The sequence below is a fragment of the Balaenoptera ricei genome, chromosome 11 (assembly GCF_028023285.1).
Source record: "Balaenoptera ricei isolate mBalRic1 chromosome 11, mBalRic1.hap2, whole genome shotgun sequence".
NCBI lineage: Eukaryota > Metazoa > Chordata > Mammalia > Artiodactyla > Balaenopteridae > Balaenoptera > Balaenoptera ricei.
The window spans coordinates 29,905,493-29,932,284 of NC_082649.1; the positions used below are offsets into that span (position 1 = coordinate 29,905,493).

At 38.2% G+C, this 26,792-nt stretch overlaps 1 protein-coding gene across 3 annotated transcripts in view; it reads left to right on the forward strand.

The window, feature by feature from the left end:
• Positions 1-77: 77 nt before the first annotated feature.
• LOC132374637 (24-hydroxycholesterol 7-alpha-hydroxylase) overlaps positions 78-26,792 on the forward strand; it is a 68,637-nt gene continuing 41,922 nt past the window's right edge. For 2 of the 3 annotated variants that reach the window (XM_059938564.1, XM_059938566.1), the window contains exons 1-7: positions 78-550; positions 5,577-5,712; positions 8,709-8,883; positions 10,397-10,546; positions 11,848-11,941; positions 15,206-15,337; positions 21,295-21,402. In XM_059938564.1, coding sequence (XP_059794547.1) covers positions 374-550; positions 5,577-5,712; positions 8,709-8,883; positions 10,397-10,546; positions 11,848-11,941; positions 15,206-15,337; positions 21,295-21,402 — 972 coding nt within the window. In that variant the 5' untranslated portion in view covers positions 78-373. The remainder of the gene's footprint in view (positions 551-5,576; positions 5,713-8,708; positions 8,884-10,396; positions 10,547-11,847; positions 11,942-15,205; positions 15,338-21,294; positions 21,403-26,792) is intronic. The other variant, XM_059938565.1, reaches the window with a different exon arrangement.

Sequence of the window (26,792 nt, forward strand, 5' to 3'; positions counted from 1 at the left end):
CTCTCGGACTGATTGGTTCTCTGATTGGTCGCGAACGAGCCGCCCGCCGCGCCACCAGCCCCGGTCTCCATGGCAACAGCGCCACTTCTCCTCCTCCACCCCCTGCTCCCACACCAGCAGGATCCAGCCCCTTCCTTCCGTCCCGCGTGGCCAGAACTTGAAAGAAAAGTGGACGTAGGAGGGAGTGATGATGCAAAAGTTACCCAAAAATTGGGGCGGGGAAAGGAGGCTACAGTTAGGAAGGCGAACAAGCTGCAAAAGGAGCAGCGGAAAGTTGGGAGGTCTGGAGGGTGCCCTGTTCCGGGGGAAGCAGCAAGTACCGCAGCAGCAAGACTTTTCCCTTCTCTGATTCAGGAAGGTGCTAGACAAAAACATGGAATTCATTTCCCCAACAGTGGTTATAATCTTAGGTTGTGTTGCTCTTCTATTATTTCTTCAGTGGAAGAACTTGCGTGGACCCCCGTGCATAGGGGGCTGGATTCCTTGGATTGGAGCTGGATTTGAGTTTGGAAAAACCCCTCTACAATTTATAGAGAAAGCAAGAATCAAGGTATGTGCCCTTAGCAGATGGGGTTTCAGGAAGAGGTAATGTTTTCTTTTTTATTTTCTTTCATTGTATCTCAAGTGCAATGTTAGAACATGGGGAACCTACCTGCTGCCCACAATTAAACGATCTAGCCACTTATGAATTCCTCAGCTAACAACTGTGTCTTATGCAAGGTTTTTCGAAAGAAATAGGTTTTCATCAGTTATGAAGTACAAGGCAGCTTGTAACTGCCCTTTTGGAAGTAGAGATTAATTTAAAAGTGCTAGTTACTTCATCGTAGCTAAAAAATCCTAAGTGTATACATATTAACTAAATGCTTGCAATAATTGGGAAGACAGAAGCGTAATACAAGTAATTTCAATTTGCTTCATAAATTCGTATCCAAATCAAGAGTTAACACCAGGCTATTGTAAAAACTGCTTGCAAATTCGGTCTTTACAAATATAGTGGGCACTATATTTTCAGCTGGTGTTGTTATTTGGTGATGATGAGATCCATTTTCACTGCCTACTAAGGATATTAGTAATTGTTGTTGCAGTACATATTTTTGCCTTTAAAATAGCTTTTAAATATATCTTTCAAAAATAGTACATAGGTTACTGCTATTTTTTTTCTTTATTTCAATGGACATTCTTGTGTGTATGCTCCTGTGTGTGTTTGTATTTTTTGCACTTACCTGATTGTTTCATCACAATAACTTCCTAAAAGTGAAATTGCCCAGAGGACATTAAATTGTTTATATTATTGTGTTACTCTTGCAAAAGGATGTACGAATCCTTTTTCCTTTTCTTTTACTTTTTCTTTTCCTTTGAGTGTAGGGGATTGCCTCGCTCTTCATATCCTGGACCACACTAAGTACCATAATTCTTACTAGTTTGATAGATGAAAAATATTATCTTTTTTTTTAGAAGTCTCTAACCATTCTTTATTTTTCAATACTCACACAGTTTATACTCAAGATTGTATTTTTGAAGATCTTAGGGGAAAATATTATCTTTTAAAGAAATACTTCTTTGTCTCCCATAGCCTTCCTTAGGTATATGATTTTGATAAGTCTTAAGGAATGTTTCTAAAAGCTTGTCTCAGAAGGTCAAGCACGGTCACAAAGATTATTCTGTTTTCTTCTAAAAGGTTTATAGTTTTGCATTTTACATTTAGGTCTATGATCCACTTAGAGTTAGTTTTTTTGTAAGGTGTACATAAGGGCTGAGTTTCAACTGGACCTCTGGATGTCCAATTGTTCTAGTATAATTACTTGAAGGACTTTCCTTTCCTCATTGAGTTGCCTTTGCAGCTTTTCAAAGATTAACTGACCATATATGTGTAGATCTATGTCTAGCCTTTCTATCCTATTCCATTGATTTATATGTCCACTCCTTTGTTAATACTGCACTGTCTTAAATACTACAGCTTTATGGTAAATCTTTAAATCAGGTAGTGAAAGTTCATGTTTTTTTGCCATTGATGTGGCATTCAAGATTATATGCATTTTAATATAAATTTTAGAGTTGGCTTGCCAATATCTATAATAAAGACTGTTGGAAGAATGTTTGGAAGTTTGTTAAGTCTCTGGAAAAATTGAGGGAGAATTGACTTTTTAATGATATAATGTCTTCTAATCTACGAATGCTGTATACCTCTCCTGTTTATTTAGCTATATAATTTCTTTTAGAAATATTCTGTAGTTTTCAGTGATGGGGTCTTGCCTGTGATTGTTAATTATTTTCTGAAGTATTTTATATTCTTTTTTTTTTTTTTGCCAGGGAAGCCCTAAGGCCAATGTTTCTTTTATATTTTATATTCTTGAGGCTATTGTAGATACAATTGTTTACACTTTTGTTTTCCAGTGGTATCCCTCTGGCACATAAAAGACACAATTGTTTTTGTATATTAACTTTGTATCCTGTGATCTTGCCAAATTCACTTATTAGTTCCAGTAGTTACTTTGTAGATTTCTTAGGATTTTTATACGTACACAATATGTCCTACAAACAGATAAATTTATTTCCTGTTTTCTGATCTTTATGCCTTTTTTTTCTTTTTTCTTGCATAAATAAAGAGGGACTTCTAATATACTGTTGAATAAAGTGGTGTGCATAGACAAGCTTGTCTTTTTTCCTAATATTAGGGGAAAAGTGTTCAATGTTTCACCATTAAATTTCTTATTATCTGTAGATTTTTTTCACAGGTGCCTATTTCAGTTCTGACCTTGATCGATACTCAGAATTCACAGATGCCACCAGGGAAATAAATCATGACCTATTGTCTGTTCACTTCTACACACTTCTCTGTGGCGCTTTAATCCATTTAGTTCGTATTGTTTCCCCAACTCTCTGATGCCTTTAAAAATATGATCTTTGTAATCTATCCCTCTTTTCTCTCATCCTACACAAAAACAGAAGCATCTGCATGTTTTAAAAGCTGCAAAATATTCCCTGAATCATATTTCACTTAAACAGTCACCTAATGATTGACATGGTTTGTTTTCCATATTTTACTATTGTAAATAATGTAGCAACAAATGTCATTTCTATGTGTGCAAGTATATCTGTGGAGTAAATTATCAGATTCAAAGTGTAAATGTATTTTTTAATTTAATTTTTATTTTATATTGGAGTATAGTTGATTTACAATGTTGTGTTAGTTTCAGGTGTACAGCAAAGTGATTCAGTTATACATATGCATATATCCATTCTTTTTCAGATTCTTTTCCCATGTAGGTTATTACAGATTATTGAGAATACATTTGTAACTTAGAGGGAAATGGGAAACTTTGTGAGTGTTTTGAGCAGAGGAGTGATGTGATGTGATTTAAATTTTAAAGGGTCATTTTGGGCACTCTGTTAAAAACAGGAACATAAAACTAAAAGAAAAGATAATTCGAAGGTTTTGGCAAGAATTCAAGCTTGAGATCTTGGTGGCTTGTACCATGGTGATAGCAGTGGAAGTTTGAGAAGTGGCTGGATCTCTTTTGAAGGTGGAAGCAGCAGGATTTACTGGTAGATGGAATGTGGTGTGTGAAAGAATGAAAAGGGGCAAAGGTGGCTCCAAGAAGTTAGACTTGAGAAACTAGAACATGGACTCAGTATCAAGTGAGATGATCAAGATTGCCTACAATGTGGCCCGAGTGCCTGTATGTATTACCAAAGGCCACTTTCCTAATGGAAAGTTAAGAATTCTCATTTGAACAAACCTTCAACGATGAAAACGACTCATCTTCTTCTAAGTACTGATTAATAAACAATACCAGGTAGGGAATATTGGGAAGCAATGTAGATGTCTGGATCACTAGTGGAAGAAAATGAGACTTCACTATTTGGGGTATCAATGAGTTTTGGGTCCACAGTTGCCTGATGGCATCCAATATTGTGTCACAGGAACTATCACGTGCCATTTCATGCAGATCTGGAAATGACTGTAATATTGAAGTACTGATGAACCTAAATGATATTTCAAGATATTTATAATAACTGTAATGGGATATAAAAGTACGGATGGTTTTTCCAAAAATGTACATGTTGGATGTGGTCTGGGAAAGTCAGTACAGCCATAGGAGGAAATGAGAATGAGACTTGCAGGGCCACAGGGGAAAGCACCCTGTCAGGAGGCAAAGGATGGGAGCAAGAGAAAACCCTGCCCAGAGCCTTTATTGGGGTTTGCTCAGGAAAGGCAAGGCAAGGCAGAGTAAACAATTTAGGATTGACTAGTTTGAGTAATTTCTGAGGGCTTTGGGCTATAAGGTTGGTCTCCGGGTGCCTAGTGCCTCGCCCTGGGATGATTTAGGGCAGGGATAATATTGCCTTGGCGTGTGAGAGTTAGATAAGGAAGTGGTTGGGCACACAGACTCAAGATGGGTTGGTTTCCATATGAAAGGCATGCTCCTGGTTGGCTGAGAGTCCTTTGCTCTCTCTAAAAACTGGCTAGCCCTGGGAGGGCTGTCTCTACCCAGTAGTGAGGACACCGAAGCTGAGCATCAAGAATAAGAAAGTATAGCTAATATAATTGGCCCTATGATAGATGGATGCCAAATAGACACCAAATCTAAGAAAGTACAATTGGAACAGTAGGTTCTTTTGAGGATAGAGTCGTGGGGAAGATTGTGGTGTATTGCCTCCATTCATAATTGAAGAAAATGTTACATTATAATCAGAGGCCAGTGAAAATCATGATATATTTTTCTCCAACTAAAGTCATGGACTCCCTAAAACCAAACCAAACTCTGCACTGGAGGATGACTGTCGGTTCCTAGGAGTGATCTGATAGAAAAGGCAAAACTGATGGTGTAGGAGAGAGAAGGCGTACACATAGACCAAAGAGAGAGTGTGGAACCTGTAACACAAGTGAAGGAGGGTGGGCATTTCCCAGGGGCAGGACCCTCCATCTGTGTTAACTCAAGGGGAGGCATGGAGAATGGGTACAAATGGGTACAGTTATCTGCAAGCTCTGGCGGTGGGAAGCTGAGTGCTCATTTTCCCAGTGAGTTACGAAGCAGGAACACCTTCTCAGAGTGGAGAGGGTGGGCTAGGTGAACAAGTGAGTCATTGTGGAAAGTGAGAAAGTGAACACATTACAGAACTTTGGGGATTGCAGGACATTGTTGAGTGACTACAGACTGAAGGTGAAATCAGTCAGCAGTTTATCTTTTTCTTGAACAAAGTTCAACCATAGGTTGTTTATAACCCTCCTGATACCTTGAAAACAGTACTCAAATATCACAGTGTTTGATATAATTTCCAATCATTATTTCTAATTATTATTTCTACCACCAGAAAGGAAGGTACAAGCAAATAATAGCATTATCAAAAGGAAGGTTAAATATTACAACAGAGTAAATTAGGATTTTTATAATTGAGATTTTGCTCAGTCAAAATTTATAATTATTATATATAATCATAATCGTTTTTATCTTGACTGTGAATTCAGCATTGGGATTCTTGAGGAACACTGTCTTAAGCATAACCCATGGTCCAGTACCTTATTTATTAGAAATGCTTGCTAATATGATCTGTATTTATGTGTTTTCTTTCAGTATGGACCGATATTTACAATCGTTGCTGTGGGCACCCGAATGACCTTTGTTACTGAAGAAGAGGGAATTAATGTGTTTCTAAAATCCAAAGAAGTAAATTTTGAACTAGCAGTGCAAACTCCCGTCTATCGTACAGGTAAACAGTATTTTCAGATAGTTCATTTGAAATACAACATGGAATCCAAGCGCACTTTTCGGTAACAATCTCATCTTCACTCCTCTATCAAGAATGAGGCAGGCCCATTATTTTGTTCTTTAGAGTAGGGATAGAAAAGAGTGTGTGATGAATTTGGCCCTTGTAAAACAAATTATTGGCAACTTCAAACACTTGGATCTCAATTAGACATGCGTAAGAGATGAGGTCACCTCACTGATGTTTACTTGGGAAAATACTGGCATCTGCAGCCTGTTGCAGCTCCCAAAATGTCACTAACTCCGCTCTGCCGCTGTGTATACAGTGTTCTACAGGCTATAGCTCTTGGCTTGATCTAATGTTGCTACTCTGCTCCTTGAAAGTAGAACTGCACTGCTTAGTAAGTGCTTTACTATGGCATTCCCTGACACAGTCCACGGGGTTAGTGGGACTTAGCTTCATATAATTGGTGCCCTTTCTTTCTCCATCCTCAGAGACTGCTGGACTGAATTTGTCAGCACGCTTCCAGTGTGACTGTCTGCCTTTCTTTCTTTTCTTTTTTTAAAAATAAATTTATTTATTTTATTTGTTTTATTTTTGGCTGCGTTGGGTCTTCGTTGCTGTGCGTGGGCTTTTCTCTAGCTGCGGCGAGCAGGGGCCACTCTTCGTTGCGGTTCGCAGGCTTCTCATTGTGGTGGCTTCTCTTGTTGCAGAGCACGGGCTCTAGGCACGCGGGCTCAGTAGTTGTGGCTCGCGAGCTCTAGAGCGCAGGCCCAGTAGTTGTGGCGCATGGGCTTAGCTGCTCTGTGGCATGTGGGATCTTCCTGGACCAGGGCTCGAACCCGTGTCCCCTGCATTGGCAAGCAAACTCAACCACTGCGCCACCAGGGAAGCCCATGTCTGCCTTTATTTCTTCCCAGGCTGCAGACATGCATGTTGAGGCCATTTGTCCTCCCAAGAATGCAGAGCTGGTTCATTTTTTGCCTGGTTCTTTTCTCTGCTTTCACAATGTCTGTGCTTGCTTCTACCATCTTTTTTCTCTTTGCTTCCCTTTTCCCTTAGGTTCATTTTCATATAGCTTCTTCTTAGGCATTTCTTGCCATTAAGACAAAAAGTTTGTTTTCAAGGCTGTCAGTTGATCAATAGCATGATTATTGTTTCTTGTTGCTTGCATGAAAAATCACATCATGTTGGTTAACTTTTTTTGACTCTTTAATGCTTCTTGATATTTAGACTATGGAATTCCAGATCAAAGAAATACAAATATTTTGAAGACTCTTGATCTGTAAATTCACATATTCCTTGAGAAAATATACCAACTTACTCACCTATCATAGGTGTATTGCAGTGATCACATTTTTTCACCTCTGCCTCCCCTGGGGACTTGCATGCTTAAATATTTCTATTTAACAGATGAAATATCTTAATATTTACTCTTGAGCCAGCTTCCCATTCCTTTCAATTATTCCCCTACCACAGAGACAATGCATGCTCAGGAAATCCACAAATTATTTTTCATTAACTTATACAAAATGTATCCTACATGTAATAGGATGATGAAATATAAAATTAAAAATTATTTTTTGGAAAACTTACTTTGAAGACAATAAAAGAGGATTAAAGAAAAATATAAAGGAATAGTGTAATGAGTTTAAAAATTCATACTCTTAGCACCCAACCAGACCAGGTGTGAGTGTCATGAAAGGAGCATGAACACTAAGATAAAGGAAACAGTGGGGCTAAAGCTGTTCTTGGGGTTAGGAAAGCCCTGCTGGTGGAGGTGATATTCAAGAAGACACTTGAAGGAGAGAAGAAGTTAGCAGAAGAAATGTATGGCTTGTAGGTGGCAGGGGGATAGGGGTGGGGAGGGTGAGATCAGTCAAGTAGAGAACATTCTGAGCAGATAGAAGAGCTCATGAAAATGCTGAGATGTGTAAAAGAGTGTGTGTTTTCAGTATACCTGGGATATATGTTTGGAGGGAGAAAGGGCTAGCAGTGTCATTGTAGAGCTGGAAAGAGGGTAGAACACCTTGTAAACTTTGTTAAGGATAGGAAGCCAATGAAAAGTTTTAAACATGGAAATAAAATCACCAGATTTGTGTTTCCCAGAGGCTTCCTTAATCACCCCCATACAAATCATCCCTTAAAGTGCATTACCCTACGGACTTTCACTATCTCACAGTCTATGTTGGATCTTCACCTACTTTTATTTGCAGGAGGTGATTCTATGTACTAGGTGAACTTTGGCTCTAGTCTCTGCTGATCAAGGAATAAAGAGGGAGGTCTGTTGACTGTTTGCTTCAAGAAGTGCTTGCATAATTCAAAGAGTCATGTACCACAATGTTCATTGCAGCTCTATTTACAATAGCCAGGACATGGAAGCAACCTAAGTGTCCATCGACAGATGAATGGATAAAGAAGATGTGGCACATTTATACAGTGGAATATTGCTCAGCCATAAAAAGAAGCGAAATTGAGTTATTTGTAGTGAGGTGGATGGACCTAGAGTCTGTCATACAGAGTGAAGTAAGTCAGAAAGAGAAAAACAAATACCGTATGCTAACACATATATATGGAATCTAAAAAAAAAAAAAAAAAAATGGTTATGAAGAACCTAGGGGCAGGATAGGAATAAAGACGCAGATGTAGAGAATGGACTTGAGGATGCAGGGCGGGGGAAGGGTAAGCTGGGATGAAGTGAGAGAGTGGCATGGACATATGTACACTACCAAATGTAAAATAGATAGCTAATGGGAAGCAGCTGCATAACACAGGGAGATCAGCTCGGTGCTTTGTGACCACCTAGAGCTGTGAGATAGGGAGGGTGGGAGGGAGACGCAAGAGGGATGGGGTATGGGGATATATGTATACGTATAGCTGATTCACTTTGTTATACAGCAGAAACTAACACAACATTGTAAAGCAATTATACTCCAATAAAGATGTTAAAAAAAAAAAAAGTGGTTGCTTCTTTTGAAAAGCGTTTTCTCTGTTTATAGCATCAATCCCAAAGAATATCTTTTTAAAACTGCATGAGAAACTTTATATCATGGTGAAAGGGAAAATGGGGACTTTCAACCTATATCGATTCACTGGACAATTGACTGAAGAATTACACGAACAGCTGGAGAATTTAGGCCCTCATGGGACCATGGACCTGAACAACTTAGTGAGGTAAATAGATGCCTTATTATTTAATTTTGTTTTTTATTTTTTTGGAATAAAAAAATTTGAAGCCTATACATTGGACTTCACAAATTATCTGGTGGATTAATGAAGTCTATCTAGCTAGGCAATTAAAAGATGCTATTAGTCTTTTAAATTCTGATTAATGGGCAGTTTTCAGTTAGCACTTCAAGTTGAAGGTAGGCAAATAGGCCAATAGAATCATTTTAACACGTTTATAATAATTTCTCCCTAGTCATTCCTTACAATTTTGTACGCGCTACATGGATTTTCCTCCTATAATTGTCATGCATCCATCAGAATTTTGATAAAACATTCAGTGCAATTTGTGATCATTAGAAGAAGAGGACACTGAGAGGAGAGGGAAGAGGATAGAATCAGAAAGTAGATGACAAGGGTCCAGGAGATGTCTGTGAGACTTGACAAGGCTGAGGCAAATCCACCGTGAGCCTCAGGACTGAGCCCAGGTCCTCTGAGAGGGGAGGTACTGAGAGGCAAGCGAGACAGGAGAGGACAGGTGGGGGGAACCACATAGCACTCAGCCATGTTCTGGAGCTTTCTGGCAAACGTAAGGGCTTAGCAGGGAGCTGTGAGAAGAATTCCCTGCACGCGCAGGGCGATTTGGTAAATCGAAGTTACCCAGGAGGCACTTTTCCATCTCAGTGGGATGCTGGAGGCATGACCAACCATCCAGACTCAAAAACACAGCAACATGGAATAGTTTGTTAGGGTTCCAGAAAGAGAGAGAGGAAAACTAAAAACACAAACAAGCAAGCAACCAACCAAACTTTTAACATGCCCAATATCTACAACAAAACAAAGCAAATTCTTGAATGACTTTGAAACTTTGAGGGAAAGGAGATCCTGAGAAATTTTTGTGAGGAAATGATGGTGAATAAAAATGGAATAAACAGTACTTAGTGTTACTAACCAGGGGCATATTAACAATCTCTGATATTCCTTTATTTAAGGACCCCGCAGAAATCATTTTATTCACCTGAGGGAAAACTTGCTGATTATAGATACTATATTTCAGTCTTTCGGTATAGTTCAAAGTTATAGGATCCTGGGAGATACTAGGAATTTGGTGACTAATATTGCCCTTAATTCTTTGTTTGGTTATTTTTGGCTGCTGTCTAAAGGTATGGACTGTATCTCAGTTATTGTTATTATTTGCTAAATAAATGCTTGTTGAAATCATATTGAATCGATCTCTTTCTGTGTGTCATCTCCCATTTGTCAGGATCTAACAATACTTGCTTAGAAAGCATTCGAAAATCTTCAGATCAATAAGACCACAATTTCAGTTACCCCTAAGTTATCTTGAGCACAGAAAGCAAATATTAAAACCTTTTAAGAATGACTTTCACCCCCCAAAAAATCTATCACATATGATTGTCTACCCCTAATATATAGCTATTCAATTATGCCTTCTTTTGTATCCTATGCCTTTCTTCTGTGGTCATTGGCTCTGACATTCTATGTGTTTCTATCTTTGTAGGCATCTCCTTTACCCGGTCACAGTGAACGTGCTGTTTAAAAAAGGTCTGTTTCCCACAAGTGAGAGGAAAATCAGGGAGTTCCATCAGCACTTTCAAGCTTATGATGAAGGTTTCGAATATGGGTCCCAGTTGCCAGAATGTCTCCTCAGGTAGAGCGTTGTTTCCTATGTTAATTCCCCGATCAAGCTCTTCTCAGCTACTCATACATTTCTCTCCTTTCTTTGTTCTAAGTAGCTGTAACAGCAGTTTAAGTGGAAGAGACAGAAGCTATTTCTTATGACCAGAGTTTGGGTGTGTGTGTGTGTGTTTGTGTGTGTGTGTGTGTGTGTGTGTGTGTGTGTGAATTGAGGGAGGAACTGAAGAAGAGAGATGGATTATTTCCTTTTATTCTCATTTTGAGGAACAAAAACAAGAAGGAGAGGGGAGACTATGAGAATGAAATGAAGAATCTATTTTGAGGCCTTTTATGCCATTTACAGCTTATTTTTATCATAGTCATTGCTACATCATCAAGTGTGACCTGTGTCAGAATCAGACGTCCTTATTCTCCCTGAGGCAGAAGTAGGTGTGGTCAAATGTATTTCTCACAGTTGGCGCAGATAAAAGTTTATAAAACGGTTTGATTGCAAAGTAACACATGATTTTTTAGTTTCTTGGCAGTTGGTCTGAAATGATGACTGGTCAGAAAAGATTAAAAAGCTTTTAGTCAGTTTGCTTTACCTCACTTAACCCAGCAATGGATCCCTGTGCTAGATTTTGATCCTGCTGTGACTGACAACAGCCAGAGCAAACTTAGACCAAGCAAATCACAAGCCCTGTTTTCTCTCTCTCTTTTTTTTAATCAATTTATTTATTTATCTTTGGCTGTGTTGGGTCATCGTTGCTGTGCATGGGCTTTCTCTAGTTGCAGTGAGCAGGGACTACTCTTTGTTGGGGTGTGTGGGCTTCTCACTGCAGTAGATTCTCTTGTTGCGGAGCATGGGCTGTAGGCACGCGGGCTTCAGTAGTTGGCACGTGGGCTCAGTAGTTGTGGCTCGCGGGCTCTAGAGCGCAGGCTCAGTAGTTGTGGCGCATGGGCTTAGTTGCTCCGAGGCATGTGAGATCTTCCTGGACCAGGGATCAAACCCATGTCCCCTGCATTGTCAGGCGGATCCTTAACGGCTGCGCCACCAGGGAAGTCCCCGAGCCGTGTTTTCTTATTCAATGCCAGCCCTTTAGGAATGCAAATGTTTATTTGCAAAAGATACTAAAATGTGGCTGCCTTGCCCCCTCAATTTTCCCTGTGGACTAATAAGTCTGAAGGTAGACTTCTCATGATGTTCCAGCTGAAAATGAAGAAGACATTTGGAGAAATAATTAAAATTCCATAGACATAGTCCCTTTTCTTCTGTGACCTGTTACTCCTAGAGTGCTTTCAAATTAATTTATCCACATATTTTTTCTCACCTAGAAACTGGTCAAAATCCAAAAACTGGCTTCTAGCACTTTTTGAGAAAAACATTCCAGATATAAAAACATGCAAATCTGCAAAAGATAATTCCCCGGTAAGTATTCCTTAGCTTTTTTTGCTAAAATACCTTAGATGAAAACAGTCATAAACTACAATTGTTAAAAAAATATTTTTGCTAAAAATCATGAGATGTGTTAGATACCATTTTTGTGCCAACCACTGTGTTGGATGTTTACATACGTTATTTTATTATTGCATCCTCACAGCAGTGAGGGAGATATTAACCCTATTTTACGTAAGAAAAAACTGAGGCTACAGACAACAAAATAACACAACAGTCTGAGGGGTTTTTAAATGATTTATCGATTATACAGTTGGGTGTGTCAACAGTCACAGGTGAGAGTTATGGCAAATTAGGCAAAGATAAGAAAGCTCGACAAAGTTGACTTTTTTCTTGAGGCCACCACGGCTAATTGTTTCTTTCTTCAAATGCAACCAGGTAACGTGGTATAATTTAAAAGCAACGCACTGGGAGTCACTATCCTAAGTGTCCTAGATCTGTGGTTCTCTACAAGTGGTCCCTAGACCAATGGTACCAACGTCGCCTGGGAAACCACTGGGAGAAACGCTGGGAGCCCAGCCGTCTGGGGTTTTATACACCTTCCAGATGGTTCTGATGCTTGCTAATGAATGGTTCTCAGCCGTGGCAGCTCATTAGAATCTCTGAAAGCTTTTGAAAACTACCTCATTCTCCAGACTCACCCTCTGGAGATTCCTTTTGGCCTGGACTACCTGGGCTCAAATCCAGTCACCACTGTGTGACGTTGGGCATGGTACCTAACCTCTTGGCCTCAGTTTTGTGACCTTGGGCATGGTACCTAACCTCTTGGCCTCAGTTTTGTCATTCAGTGAGTTAATATTTGTAAAGCACTTGAAACATAGTAAAGACCATGTAAGAGTTTATCATTGTTATCATCATGGAAGAAATCATTTCATATCTTTTAGCATTGAAAGATGATATCAAACATTTTTGTTTGTTTGCGTTTAGTTATGATAGCAAGTGTTATCACAAACAACTCTGCTTAACACTGGAGAGGAAGATCACCTTAGAAAAATAGGAATGTGTGAATGTTTGGGGATCTCCCTCCAGAATAAAGGGAATAGAAAGCTAGACTGGAATGCCCTTCGCTGACAAACTGTGTTTCAGCTAAAGAATCTGTTTTATAAATGGATCCAGACAAACACATTTTTGTTTGCATTATTTTCCAGGATTTAGAGGTAAAGCCATGTGCGTATAAAAGCTGTACCCAAATAGATCTGTAATCTATGAGCCTAGAAAACAGGGGTTTTAATGCCCCAGTTAAAACTCCCCGCTGACAATACTTCTAGAATAGCATTTATTTTTCTTACTCTGAAGAAATGAGGCACTTTAATCATAGGTACTCGAACTCCCGCTTTGAATAAAGACAAATTTTGACCTTTGCTGACGCTAATTCAACGTTTATGACCGGGATAGAATTCAGTTTGAACACTCATGAGCTGCGTAACTTCATTTTTTAAAAAACGTTTTGTTTCTGTTTTCCTGCAGCAGTGTTCACACAGAGTTTAAGTTTTTATACCCACAATTTTTTAAAAATGCAAGCTAAGAAGAAAATAAAAGATTCTGTTGTCTTTTACTGCATAAGTAGATTTCAATGGCCTAGTTAAGCAAAGGACTGGAAGAAGTTTTTTGATTTTTGTTTTTTAAATATTATACACACATTTTATCACATCATACCTTTATCACGTTTCAACATGAGTGATTTTTCCCATGTTATTCTAGATATAAATTAAACTAGTATTTTCATTTACAATTAAGACTGCACCACAGAATAGCATATCAAAAGAATGAAATACATCTATAGGATTTTTCATGAAATATAAACTTTGTACCGTAACAACTTGCATTGTAAGTCTGATAGGAACCACGAGTAAATGAAATTTATACTTAAATTATTTTCAAATCTGCTAATCCATTATTACAGAAACAGTAGCAATAAGGCATCACTAATGCTTATGGGATACTTACTCTGTGCCAGGTGTAGTGTTAACACATTTCACAAATTCACTGCTCATTTCTTTTTCGCAACAACTTTACTACCTGGAAAACTGGGGATTATTAAAACCAGAAAGCCGGGGATCAGAGTGGTTAAACACTTTTGAAACACTACATGCCTCTGTAAGTAACAGCAACAGCCTCTGTCATGTATTTTCTTTGAGAGTGATGTAATTGGTATTTTCCGTGTTGTAGGATCTGAAGAAAAACCACTGTGTTCTGGTGCAGCGCAGTTCTCTGAGTCCCTAACCCATGAGAGTTAAAGACTGTGTCTCTAAGGGGCAGCATAACCTAGTAGCTAAGATTGTGGGCACTGGAGCCAGGGCCAGCCTCGCAGGATTCGAATCCCAACTCAACCATTGACAAGCTGTATGTCACTAGCAAAGTTCCCTAATTTAATCGTGCTTCCATTTCCTCAAATGTAAAATGGTGACAATAACAGATCTACTCCTTAGAGCTGGGGTGAGGAACGAATGCTTAAATACTTGTGAAGCCCTTAAACAGTACTTGCCTTCCAGAGCAGTGACTAGACTTTAGCTACCATTATTTCTATTACCTAACTTGAATTATTTAAGATTCAAAGTGCACAAGTAACTTAATGAAAATGTTATAATGTCTGAATTTGTTCCTCGTGATAGGGATGATCATTGGCAAAGGCAAATCTGGGAAGCCTTCCAATGAAGGAAATGCTTTCATGGGATTTGTGTGTTGACTTGAGAGCAGCCATACTAGGTGACCTTGGAGAGGCCCTGATCTGACCTGGCACCATCCATGTCAAACGTCAGTTCTCTGCATGGTTTTAGAGTATTGCAATATTTATCATATACTGGTTTGGCAATTCCCTTACCCATGATATGTAGGCTGAGAATTTGCATGGCACATGGGGGTAGGCTTTTCTCCTGAATGCTCCAGAGATCTGTGTTTCTGTGTTGTTTGCATTTTCCTAAGAGCAGATGTTTATTAAAAAAAAAAAAAAATTTAAAGTTAACATTCGTCAAAATGGTAATATGTACTAAGTTTTGTTTTAAGTACTTTATAGGAAGTAACTCATTTAATTCTCACAACAGTCCTGTGAGGTAGGGTCCATATTATGACCATTTTACAGATGAGGAAATCGAGACACAGAGAGCTTAAAGTACTTGCCCAAGGTTACCCAGCTATTGAATAAGTAAACCAGGTTCCCGTTCCACATGTAAGGATCTTGAAAGTTGCCACTTCATCCTCACACCAAGTAAAAAGCTTAACAGACTGAAAAATCAACAGTTCTTCTTGAAAGAGAGGACACAGGGCAACCTGCTGCCCCCAAGACTAGAGACCAACAGGCAAATACAGGGAGTTGACATTTCCCAGAGCACAGACCTGAGAGTGGAGACTGCCCTGGGAACCTGCGCCAAGGTAGGAAAACCCGAGCTGTAATTAATGAATTGCTAGAGGCTCAGTGCAGACAATTCTCAGAGTTCAAAACTCCACGGGACCCGGGACCCAGTCATAGAGGGGCCTCCACAATACTGTGAAACTTATCTCCAGGAGCTGGACCAGTGAAAAATCCCCTAGGGCTTCTGACAGGGGAAGGGGGAAAAGAACAAGTTTGAAATATGCCGGAGCACTCCGTTCTTAACCAGGCCTGCCCTCAGGGGAAACTAGTTAAACAGAACTTAACCTGCTGGAGGATTATCAGAGCCTAACTGACCTGGGGAAGAGGAGTGTCCAGTTGCAGCCACCTCTAGCCATCCTGTCCCACCTAAGGAGGGAGAATAAGACTGAGAAACACTTGCGAAGTTCACAGTCCAGAGGCACAGGCTCATGAAAAGACAGAGATCTAATCATAAGACTTGAATGCTTCCCCTCCCCTCACACCTAACCACCACATTACTAAAGACCTATTTATAACCATTCCTTTTACCCAGCACAACATGTCTAGCCATCAAGAAAAAATTACAAGGCATACCGTAAGGCAAAAAGAAACGTCCACAATTTGAAGAGACAAAGCAAGCATCAGAACCATTCATGGCCGGGATGTTAGAATTAACAGATTGGGACTTTAAAAAAATATATGATTAATATGCTAATGACTCTAAATGATAAAGTAGGCAGCATGCAAGAACAGATGGACAATGTAAGCAGAGAGATGGAAATCCTAGGAAAGAACCAAAATGAAATGCTAGATAGAGATTAAAAAAAAAACCAAGTGACAGAAATGAAGAATGCTTTTCATGGACTTATTAGTAGACTGGACACAGCTGAAGAAAGAATCTCTGAGCTAGAGGAGATTCAGTCCTTGAAAACCAAAAAGCAAAGAGAACGAAGGCATAAAAAACAAAAATAGAACAGAATATTCAAGGACTGTGGGAAAACTACTGAAGGTGTAACATTCATGGAATGGGTATACCAGAAAAAGAAGAAAGAGAGATGGGAACAGGAGAAATACCTGACACAATAATGACTGAGAATTTCTCCCACATTAATGTCAGACACCAAACCATAGATCTTGGAAGCTCAGAGAACACCAATCAAGTAAACACCAAAAAAACTACACCTCAGCATATCATTTTTAAATTACAGAAAATCAAAGATTTTAAAAATACTGAAAGAAGCCAGAGGGAGAAAAACAAACAGAAAAACAAAGCAAAAATCCCACTATACCTATAGAAGAACAAAGGTATGAATTACATCTGACTTCTCCTCAGAAACCATGCAAGCAAGAAGAGAGTGGAGTGAAATATTTAGCGTTGAGAGAGGAAAAAACATCAACCTAGGACACTGCACTCTGTGAAATTATCCTTCAGAAGTGAAGGAGAAATAGAGTCTTCTTCAGACAAACAAAAATTGAGGGAATTTTCTTGCCAGTAGACCTGCCTTATAAGAAATGCTGAAAGAAATTCTTCAGAGAGAAGGAAAATGATATAGGTCAGAAACTCAGATCTCTATAAAGAAAGAAAGAGCACCAAAGAAGGAATAAGTAGAGGTGAAAAAAGAAACTTATTTTTTCTATTCTTAATTGATCTAACAGTTCAAATTGATATCAAATTGATAACAGTTTGTTCAGATAATAAAATAGCAACAATATATTCAATTATATATGCTTATATGTATATTATATGTATATACATGTGTATATGTGTACTTATGTGTGCTTATGTGTAAGTGAAATGAATGATAGAAATGATACAGGGACAGGAGGGAGGAATTAGGATTATTTTGTTACTAGAAGGTACTTACACTACCTGTGAAGTGGTACAGTATTTTAAAATGGACTTGGATTAGTTGTAAATGTATATTACAGACTCTAGGGCAACCACTAATAAAAATAAAAATTGAAGTATAACTTGATATGCTAAGAAAGGAGAGAAAATGGAATCATATAAAATGCTCAATTAAAATCACAAAAGGCAGGAAAATGGTGGAATACGAAAATAAGAACAAAGAATAAGGGCAGCAAATAGAATACAGTAACAAATATGGTAGATAGTAATCCAACTATATCAGTAATCACTTTGAATGTCAGTGGCCTAAATGCACCAATTAAAAGACAGAGATTGTCACAGTGGATCTAAAAACATGACCCAAATATATGTTGTCTACAAGAAACCCACTTTAAATATAAGGACACTTTATATTTAATATAGATTAAAAGTAAACAGATGTAGAAAAACATACCATGCTAACATCAATCAAAAGAAAGCAGGAGGAGCTATATTACTTTCAGACAGAGCAGACTTCAAAGGAAGGAAACTTATCAGGCATAACGAAGGACATTACATAATGACAATGAGGTCAGTCCTCCAAGAAGACATAACAGTTCTTAATGTGTATGTACCTGGCAACAGGGTGTCAAACTACATGAGACAAAAACTGATGGAACTTCAAACAGAAATAGATGAATCTACTGTCACAGTTGGAGACTTCAACACCCCTCTCTCAGAAGTGGACACATCCAACAGACAGAAATCAATAAGGACATAACTGAACTCAGCAACACCATCAAGCAACTGGATATAATTAATTAAGACTACTTAATCCAACAACAGCAGAATACACATTTTTTTCTCAAGCTTATATGGAATATTCACCAAAATAAACCACATTCTGGGTCATTAAACACACCTTAACAAATTTATAAGAATAGAAATCATATAATGTCTGTTCTCAGACCACAGTGGAATTAAACTAGAAATCAATAACAGAAAGATAACTGGAAAATCCCAAAAGATGTGGAGGTTAAACAACACATTTCTAAATAACACATGGATTAAAGAAGAACTCTCATGAGAAATTAAAATATTTTGAAACAAACTAAAATGAAAAAACAACTTATCAAAATTGTGGGAAGTAGTGAAAGCAATGCTTAGAAGGAAATTTATAGCTGAAGGTTGAAGCAATCACCAGTGGCCAATGATTTAATCAATCATGCCTATGTATGAAGCTTTCATAAAAACCCAAAAGGACGGGGTTCAGAGAGCTTCTATGTTGATGAACACCTGGAGATTTGGGGAGAGTGGCATGCTTCAAGCAAGCACAAAAGTTCCTTGGCCTTTACCCCTACCTTGCCCTACACATCTCTTCCAGCTGCATGTTCACCTGTAGGCTTTATCGCATCCTTTTATAATAAACCAGTAATCTAATAAGTAAAATATTTCTCTCAGTTCTGTGAGCAGCTCTAGCAAATTAATCAAATCTGAGGAGGGGGTTCATGGGAACCTCTGATTTATATAGCCAGTCAGTTAGAAGTACAGGTAACAACTTGGACTTGCAACTGGCATCTGAAATCCAAGGAGGGGGTCTGTGTAACTTCCAATCCTTAGCCAGTTAGTCAGAAGCACAGGCAATAACCTGGGCTTGCAGCTGACATCTGAAGAGCAGGGCACAGTCTTGTGGGACTAAACCCTTAACCTGTGGAACATGATGCTATCTTTGGGTAAATAGTGTTATAATTGAGATGAATTATAAGACACCCAGATGATGAACCAAGCATTGTTTGCGATGTGTAGAACCCCACCTCACACACATTGGAAATTGGTACCAGAACCCCTTTAGCAAGGATGTCCCCTCTCACCACTCTTTTTCAACATAGTACTGGAAGTCCTTGCTAATGCAACAAGGCAAGAAAAGGAAATGAAAATTATACAGATTGAAAGGGAAGACATGAAACTGTCTTTGCTTGCAGATGATGTGAACATATGTAGAGAAAATCCAAAAGAATCAACCAAAAAACTACTGGAACTAATGAGTGATTTTAGCAAGGTTGTAGGATACCAAGTTAATACACAAAAGTTAATTGCTTTCCTACATGCCAACAATGAATAAGTGGAATGTGAAATTAAAAACACAATACCCTTTACATTAGCATTGCCCAAAATGAAAGACTTACATATATATAAAACAAATCAAGATCTATATGAGGAAAACTGCACAACTACAAAACTCTGAGGAACAAAGTCAAAGAACTAAATAAATGGGGATATATTCCATGTTCACGGATAGGAAGACAATATTGTCAAGAAGTCAATTCTTCCCAACCTGATGTGTAGATTCAATGCAATCCCCAATAAAAAATCCCAGCAAGTTATAACATTTTATGGATTCTAAAATTTATATGGAGAGGCAGAAGACCCAGAATCACCAACACAATGTTGAAGGAAAAGAACAAAGTTCTTGAAAGAAGTGATGCTATCCAACTTAAAGATTTACTGTAAAGCTTCAGTAATCAAGATAATGTGGTGCTGGCAGAAGAATAGACAAATAAATTAATGGAACAGAATAGAGAGCCCAGAAATAGACCCCATTAAATATAGTGAACTGATCTTTGACAAAGGAGCAAAGGCAATATAATGAAACAAAGATAGACTTTTCAACAAATAGTGCAGAAACAACTGGACATTCACATGCAAAAAACTTAGTTGATCTTGGGTGTGGCGATGCCTACTTAGATATAACACTAAAGACACAATTCATAAAAGAAACTATTAAGCTGGATTTCATTAAAATTAAACTGCTCTGTGAAAAGACAATATCAGGAGAATTAGAAGACAAGTCACAAACTGAGAGAAAATATTGGCAAATAAAGGACTATTATCCAAAATATACAAAGAACACTTAAAACTCAACAATAGGAAAACAAACAACCCAATGGAAAAACAGACCAAAAATAGACCGTAAGAGACACCTCACCCAAGAAGATATATAGATGGCAAATAAGCATATGAGAAGATGCTCCACATCACATGTCATCAGGAAAATGCAAATTAAAACAATGAGATACCACTACTCACCTATTAGAATGGCCAGAATCTGGAACACAGACACTACCAAATGCTGACAAGGATGTAGAACAACAGGAACTCTCATTCATTGCTGGTGGGAATGCAAAATGGTATAGACTTTTTGGAGGTTTCTTACAAAATGCAACATACTCTTACCATACAGTCCAGCAATTGTGCTCCTTGTATTTGCCCAAATGGTTTGAAAACTTACATCCACACAAAAACCTACATATGGATGTTTATAACAGCTTTATTCATAATTGCCAAAACTTGGATGCAACCAAGATGCCCTTCAGTAGGTAAATGGGTAAATAAACTATGGTACATCCAAAGAATAGAGTATTAGCGCTAAAAAGAAATGAGCTATCAAGCCATGAAAAGACATGGAGGAACCATAAATGCCTATTACTTAGTGAAAGAAGCCAATATGAGAAGGCTATATACTGTATGATTCCAACTATGTGAAATTTTGGAAAAGGCAAAACTATGAAGAAAGTAAAAAGATCAGTGGTTGTTAGGGGGTGGGGAGAGATGAATAGGCAGAGCATAGAGGATTTTTTAGGGCTATGAAAGTACTCTGTATGATACTATAATAATAATAGATATCATTATGCATTTGTCCAAACCCATAGAGTTTATAACACCAAGAGTGAATCCTAAGGTAAACTATGCACTTTAGATGACTATGATGTATCAAAGTCGTTTCTTCCTTGGTCAAAAATGTCCCATTCTGGTGAGTGATGTTGATAATGAGGAAGGCTATGCTTGGGTGGGGGTAAGGGTTATATGGGAAATCTCTGTACTTTCCTCTCAATTTTCTTGTAAACCTAAAACCACTCTAAAAAATCAAGTCTTGAAAAAATTAAGCCAGGATTTGAACCAATGCAGTAAGAGCATTGAACCCCAGAGTCCCTACTCCCAATTACTATACTACCAGTAAGTATGTAAATCCCTTAGCATGCCTGAAATCACAAACCTAAGAATGGCAAAAATAGTATCTTTCAGATTAAAGAAAAATGCATGATCTTTGTTTACTAACATCAGTCTTTGTCACATAGCTCTGGTTTGACAATATTTATTTCTTTTAAACAGACAGTAATGCAGGCTCTGCTGGATCTCCTAGAGATGGAAACAAATGAACAAAAGAGTCCCAATTATGGGCTCTTACTACTTTGGGCTTCTCTGTCCAATGCTGTCCCTGTAAGTATATTAGTAAAGGAAGGGTTGCATTTCTGTCTACTGTACTTTAATTTTTCCCTTTATTTTTCTTTCTTTTTTTAAAAAATTCTTTTCACTTCTTATCACGGGGAAGAAAAAGACTGTAATGGATTTGGTTGTGAGATAGAAAAACAAAACTCAATGCCTAAGGAAATCTGATAAGATCACAAAGGAGGCAAAGCAGAGATCTGAAGTGAATTCTGCCCTTTGAAAGGCAACATGTAACAGGTGAAGGGAAACATTTGCACTTTGGGGTCAGTTGTGACAACACCTGTATATGCAGCACTTTCTGTACTTTCCATGTCAGGCAACATGCTTAGTATTGGTGCTGCAAAGATGAGTAAGTCTTGACCCCAGACATTTACTGGGGAGAGAGTAGGTAAACGGATAGTTCAGTTAGAATTGGACTTGAATCCAGATATTCCAGCCATAGCCATAGAATCTCATGGAGGTAACGAACACTCTGAGCCTTCATTTCCTTATTGGTAAAAAAGGGATAATAAAACTCCTAGTATGGTCCTAGACTTGGGTACTTAATAAACGGTAACGCTCATTTCTCTGCGAGATTGTTGTGAGGATTCAGCGAGATAAGCCCAGCTGCCACCCAGTGATCATGAGTTCTTTGTCGACCCCTGAACCCATTCTCCTTCTATTGCACCATTCCTGTTTGCATTGCTTGGCATCGTGGTCTTGTAAGCTTCCGCATGAATGGAGCTGGTGACACTGGAACTCATGATACTTCTAAAGAGAGCAGAGATTTTTGAACTGTTTTTTTTTAAGCTGTTATGAACTAGAATACAGCCATGAGATTTGTCTGGCACTTCATGTTCGATGCATAACAGTTTCCTGCATCAGGAGGATTTCATATCAGCTTAAGCTGCACTTAAATTATTTGAGAGATTAAAGAGTAAACTTTTTATGTATTTGTTTTCTACTAAATAAGAACTTTCAACCTATCTATAATGATAAAGGTATTCATTTTTTCTTTTTTCTTCTAACAAATAGAAATAAGATGTGTTAAGTATTATTTGTTTCTCCTTCCTCTTATAAAGGTTGTGGAGGGCTTTCTAAGTACTGATATTCTAGTTGCCTTTAACCCATAATAAATTAACTGGGTACAGAGCAGAAATAGAAATTCTGGCTTCTCTGCTCAAATGTTTGTCAGCCACTAAAATACATATTTCATCTGGCATGGGCAAATAAAAGTAGTCTAACCCTTTCCTCTTCTTTAGGTATCTCTAATATTATTCTCTGATTTTTCCTTATACAATTTTCTTGGAAACTGATTAAGCTAGAGCAAAATTAAAAGGCAAATATCAAAACAACTCCCAAAGCAGCAACAAAACAGCCACTCCTGTCACAGGATTAATTTTCAAGGTCTCATTAGAAAGGCCCCCCCCCCCCGAGAAGAAAGGGACACAAAGCCCCATTGATCTGACTCAGGGGGGGAGTCAGTTTTTTGGAATTTGTTCCTGGCACTGGTGTGAAAGAATTTAAATCAATTGCAGAAAGCAAGTGTCTGATGATCAGCAGAAGTTCCATCTTGCTGGCTCTTGTTGGCACTTCTAAGAGGCAGCTGGTGTGCGGGCAGAGACCCTGGACTGGCTTTAGAGTCAGGTCCAAAGGCAGATCCCAGGGCTGGGTGACAATGGGCCAAGTGTTTAACTGTGAGCCTCAGTGTCCTTATCTATAAAATAGCATGAATGTTATCTACCTCATAGGGTACCGTGAGCCTTATATTTTTAAGAAGTGGAAAGTGGCAAACAGTCCCTGGCTCAATAAATGTTAGCTTTCTTTTCGTATAAAAAGTAACACCATGGTTTCAATCAGTCATTTCTTTCAGTGGCCCACTAATAATGAACTGCCTTGGCTTCCAAAACTTGACCTCTCAAATGCCCAAGGGTGGGAGTGGCCACTGCTGTCCTGGCTTCTGTGATCCCCCAAGGCGGCCAGGAGAGCTGCCAGAAGCCCTGCCAGGGGCCTGTGCTTTCCTGGTGCCTAGATCGTTCTCTTCTCTTCTACTCTGTGCTCTGTCTCTAGGACCACGGAACTCAGAGCTCAGGCTTCAGACAGGCTTGGTACAGGGCACCAGGAGGCTCTGTTATGAGACCAAAGTCTTGGTGAACTTTGGTGGACTGGCCCAAGATATTAACCATGATTTATGAAATTATTTCTATGGGAAAACCATTTCCAAGTTCCAAGAAATTCCTGGCTGCCAAATGTACTTTTTAAGAACACTTTTCCAAACGAACCTCAAAGCTGACGTTTTACCTTTTTAATCTGCTTCTCTGAAGCTCTTTCTAAACACTTTCAGCAGTGACTTCCCCACCTCACCCTCAATTCCCACAGCATTTATTGGTTACTCTTTTATATGCCTTTCTTTTCTTTTTTTTTTTTTTAATTTATTTTATTTATTTATTTTTGGCTGCATTGGGTCTTCGTTGCTGTGAGCGGGCTTTCTCTAGTTGCTGCGAGTGGGGGCTACTCTTCATTGCGGCGTGTGGGCTTCTCATTGCAGTAGCTTCTCTTGTTGCGTGTAGAGCACGGGCTCTAGGCACACAGGCTTCAGTAGTTGTGGCACACGGGCTCAGTAGTTGTGGCTCGCGGGCTCTAGAGTGCAGGCTCAGTAGTTGTGGCGCACGGGCTTAGTTGCTCCACGGCATGTGGGATCTTCCTGGACCAGGGCTCGAACCCTTGTCCCCTGCATTGGCAGGCGGATTCTTAACCACTGCGCCACCAGGGAAGTCCCCCCTTTCTTTTCTTTTTAAAATAGGAATTTTTTTAATTAAAAAATTTTAAGTAGAATATAATATAGATTTTTAGAAGAGAAATCTGTTAAGAGGCATCAAACATAGTAACTAACACCATTGCACAGCCATTTATAGTTTAACTGAATGCCTTGAGTTTGCTTTAAAAAAAGGTATTACCCAATTTTAGTGAATCTCTAAAACTCTAATTAACCACGTAAAACTCTAAACCCCTCTTTCATGTAACTGAAAAATCTATGTACTATCACTAAGATATATTTTTCCCCAACATGAACTCTGAGTCTTTAAATAACAGGGTCCTACTGTATATCACAGGGAACTATATTCAGTATCCTGTAATAAACCATAATGGAAAAGAATATGATAAAGAATATATATATATATATATATATATATATATATATAAAAAACTAAATCACTTTGCTGTAGAGCAGAAATTAACACATTATAAATCAACTAAGCTTCAATAAAGTAAGTTAAAAAAAACGATAGATTGAGTATGGAGTGGTTATTAATTAAATCCAACAATTCAGCACTTCCATCTATAGAGAGTATAGAAGAGGCCCACATGGGGAGACATGTTGAAGAGAGCTTTCTGAGCACGTTTCCTCTGTAAAAAAGAACTAGTTGATCTCTAGGGTAAGCCTTTCCTAATCTGGAAAATGCCACAGAAAGCGGATCTTGGGATAGAGGCCTCGGTTCTTCCACTCACTTTGTTTATGTAAACAGCACCACGTATATGCCCACAGTATCAGTTTACTGTCACGAAGGGGAAAACAATGAGTAGTATTGAATTTGGCTTTGTCCAAGCACTTCCTTTCAGACTGTTGCTCTTCCTCTTTTGACCACAGAGGGGAGTATTGGGATCATTTAAAGGTGTTTAACAGTCCCTCACAAGAGACAGAAAGACTTAAGTAACACAAAGTGTTGTCTGAGTCTTTTCAGGATTGGTTTTCCTAAGATGAAATTTCTTTCACAATATGTGTTTACAGAAAGCAGAAGAAAGGGAAACCCAAACTTCTTTTAATGATTTGATACAAGTTTCCTTTAATGTGTAACTGAAAAATAGAAGCAAAAATATCTACCTGAATTAATGGAAAGGTAATTTTTTTAAATTGAAGTATAGTTTATTTACTCTATTGTGTTAGTTTCAGGTGTACAGCATAGTGATTCAGTATTTTTTCAGCTTATACTTCACTATAGGTTATTACAAGATAATGAGTATAATTTCCTGTGCTGTACAGTACATCCTTGTTGCTTATCTATCTTATACATAGTAGTTTGTATCTGTTAATCCCATACCCCTAATTTGTCCTTCCCCCCTTCTCTCTCCCTTTGTTAACCACAATTTTGTTTTCTATATCTGTGAGTCTGTTTCTGTTTTGCATGTACATTCATTTGTATTATTTTTTAGATTCCACATGTAAGTGGTATACAGTATTTGCCTTTTTTCTGTCTGACTTATTTCACTAAGCACACTATTCTCTGGGTCCATCCACATTGCTGCAAATGGCAGTATTTCATTCTTTTTTATGGCTGAGTAATATTCCATTGTATATACGTACCACATCTTCTTAATCCAGTCATCTGTTGATGGGCACTTGGGTTGCTTCCATGTCTTGGCTACTGTAAATAGTGCTGTTGTGAACACTGGAGTACATGTATTTTTTTTTGAATTAGTATTTTCATTTTTTCTGGATATATACCCAGGAATAAAATTGCTGGATCACATGGTAGTTCTATTTTTAGTTTTTTAAGGAACCTCCGTAATGTTTTCCATAGTGGCTGCACCAATTTACATTCCCAGCAACAGTGTACAAGAGTTCCGTTTTCTCCACATCCTCACCAACATTTGTAATCTGTAGACTTTTTGATGATAGCCATTCTGACAGGTGTGAGGTGATACTTCATTGTGGTTTTGATTTGCATTTCTCAAGTAATTAGAGATATTGAGCATCTCTTCATGTGCCTGTCAGCCATCTGTATGTCTTTGATGTTTAGCAGTGTAATTTTATCTTATAATACCACAATGAGGAAAGATGTGAAATAATTTTGTTTGGTCTAGAGTGAGAACTTGCAAACATACTATGTTCAGTAATACCCTATAAACTAGCAAGCACCCTTTTTCAATAGGATATGAAAGGACCCTAGTTTTGATATAAGTACTCTCATAATTTGGTTGATAAGATTTTAGGTATAGTTTCTGGGGCTTATTTAAAATTACCATGTTTCATTTGTAGAATATATGATTTGCTAATTTATTTGTATTTCAAGGAAATTAAATCTTGAAAAATGCCGTTGTTTTGGACTAACATTCTTAAGTGTCATAATTTGTTGCTCCTAAATTTCTAATATGTGCCTATATAATATTTTATGTTGTATATTAGTACAATAAAACACCCTGCTTTTCCCATTTTTTTTTTAGTGAAAATAGTTTACTCTATATAAACAATATTGTGAAACTGTAGTGGCAGAATAAAGTCATAAATTTGACCCCTTAGAGATATGTAACATCTCTTTTGTTCATAAAATCTAGTTGTTTTCAAAGATACTCTTTACTAACATGCTTTTAAGTTTAGTTTAAATATCTCCTTGTTTCTTTTA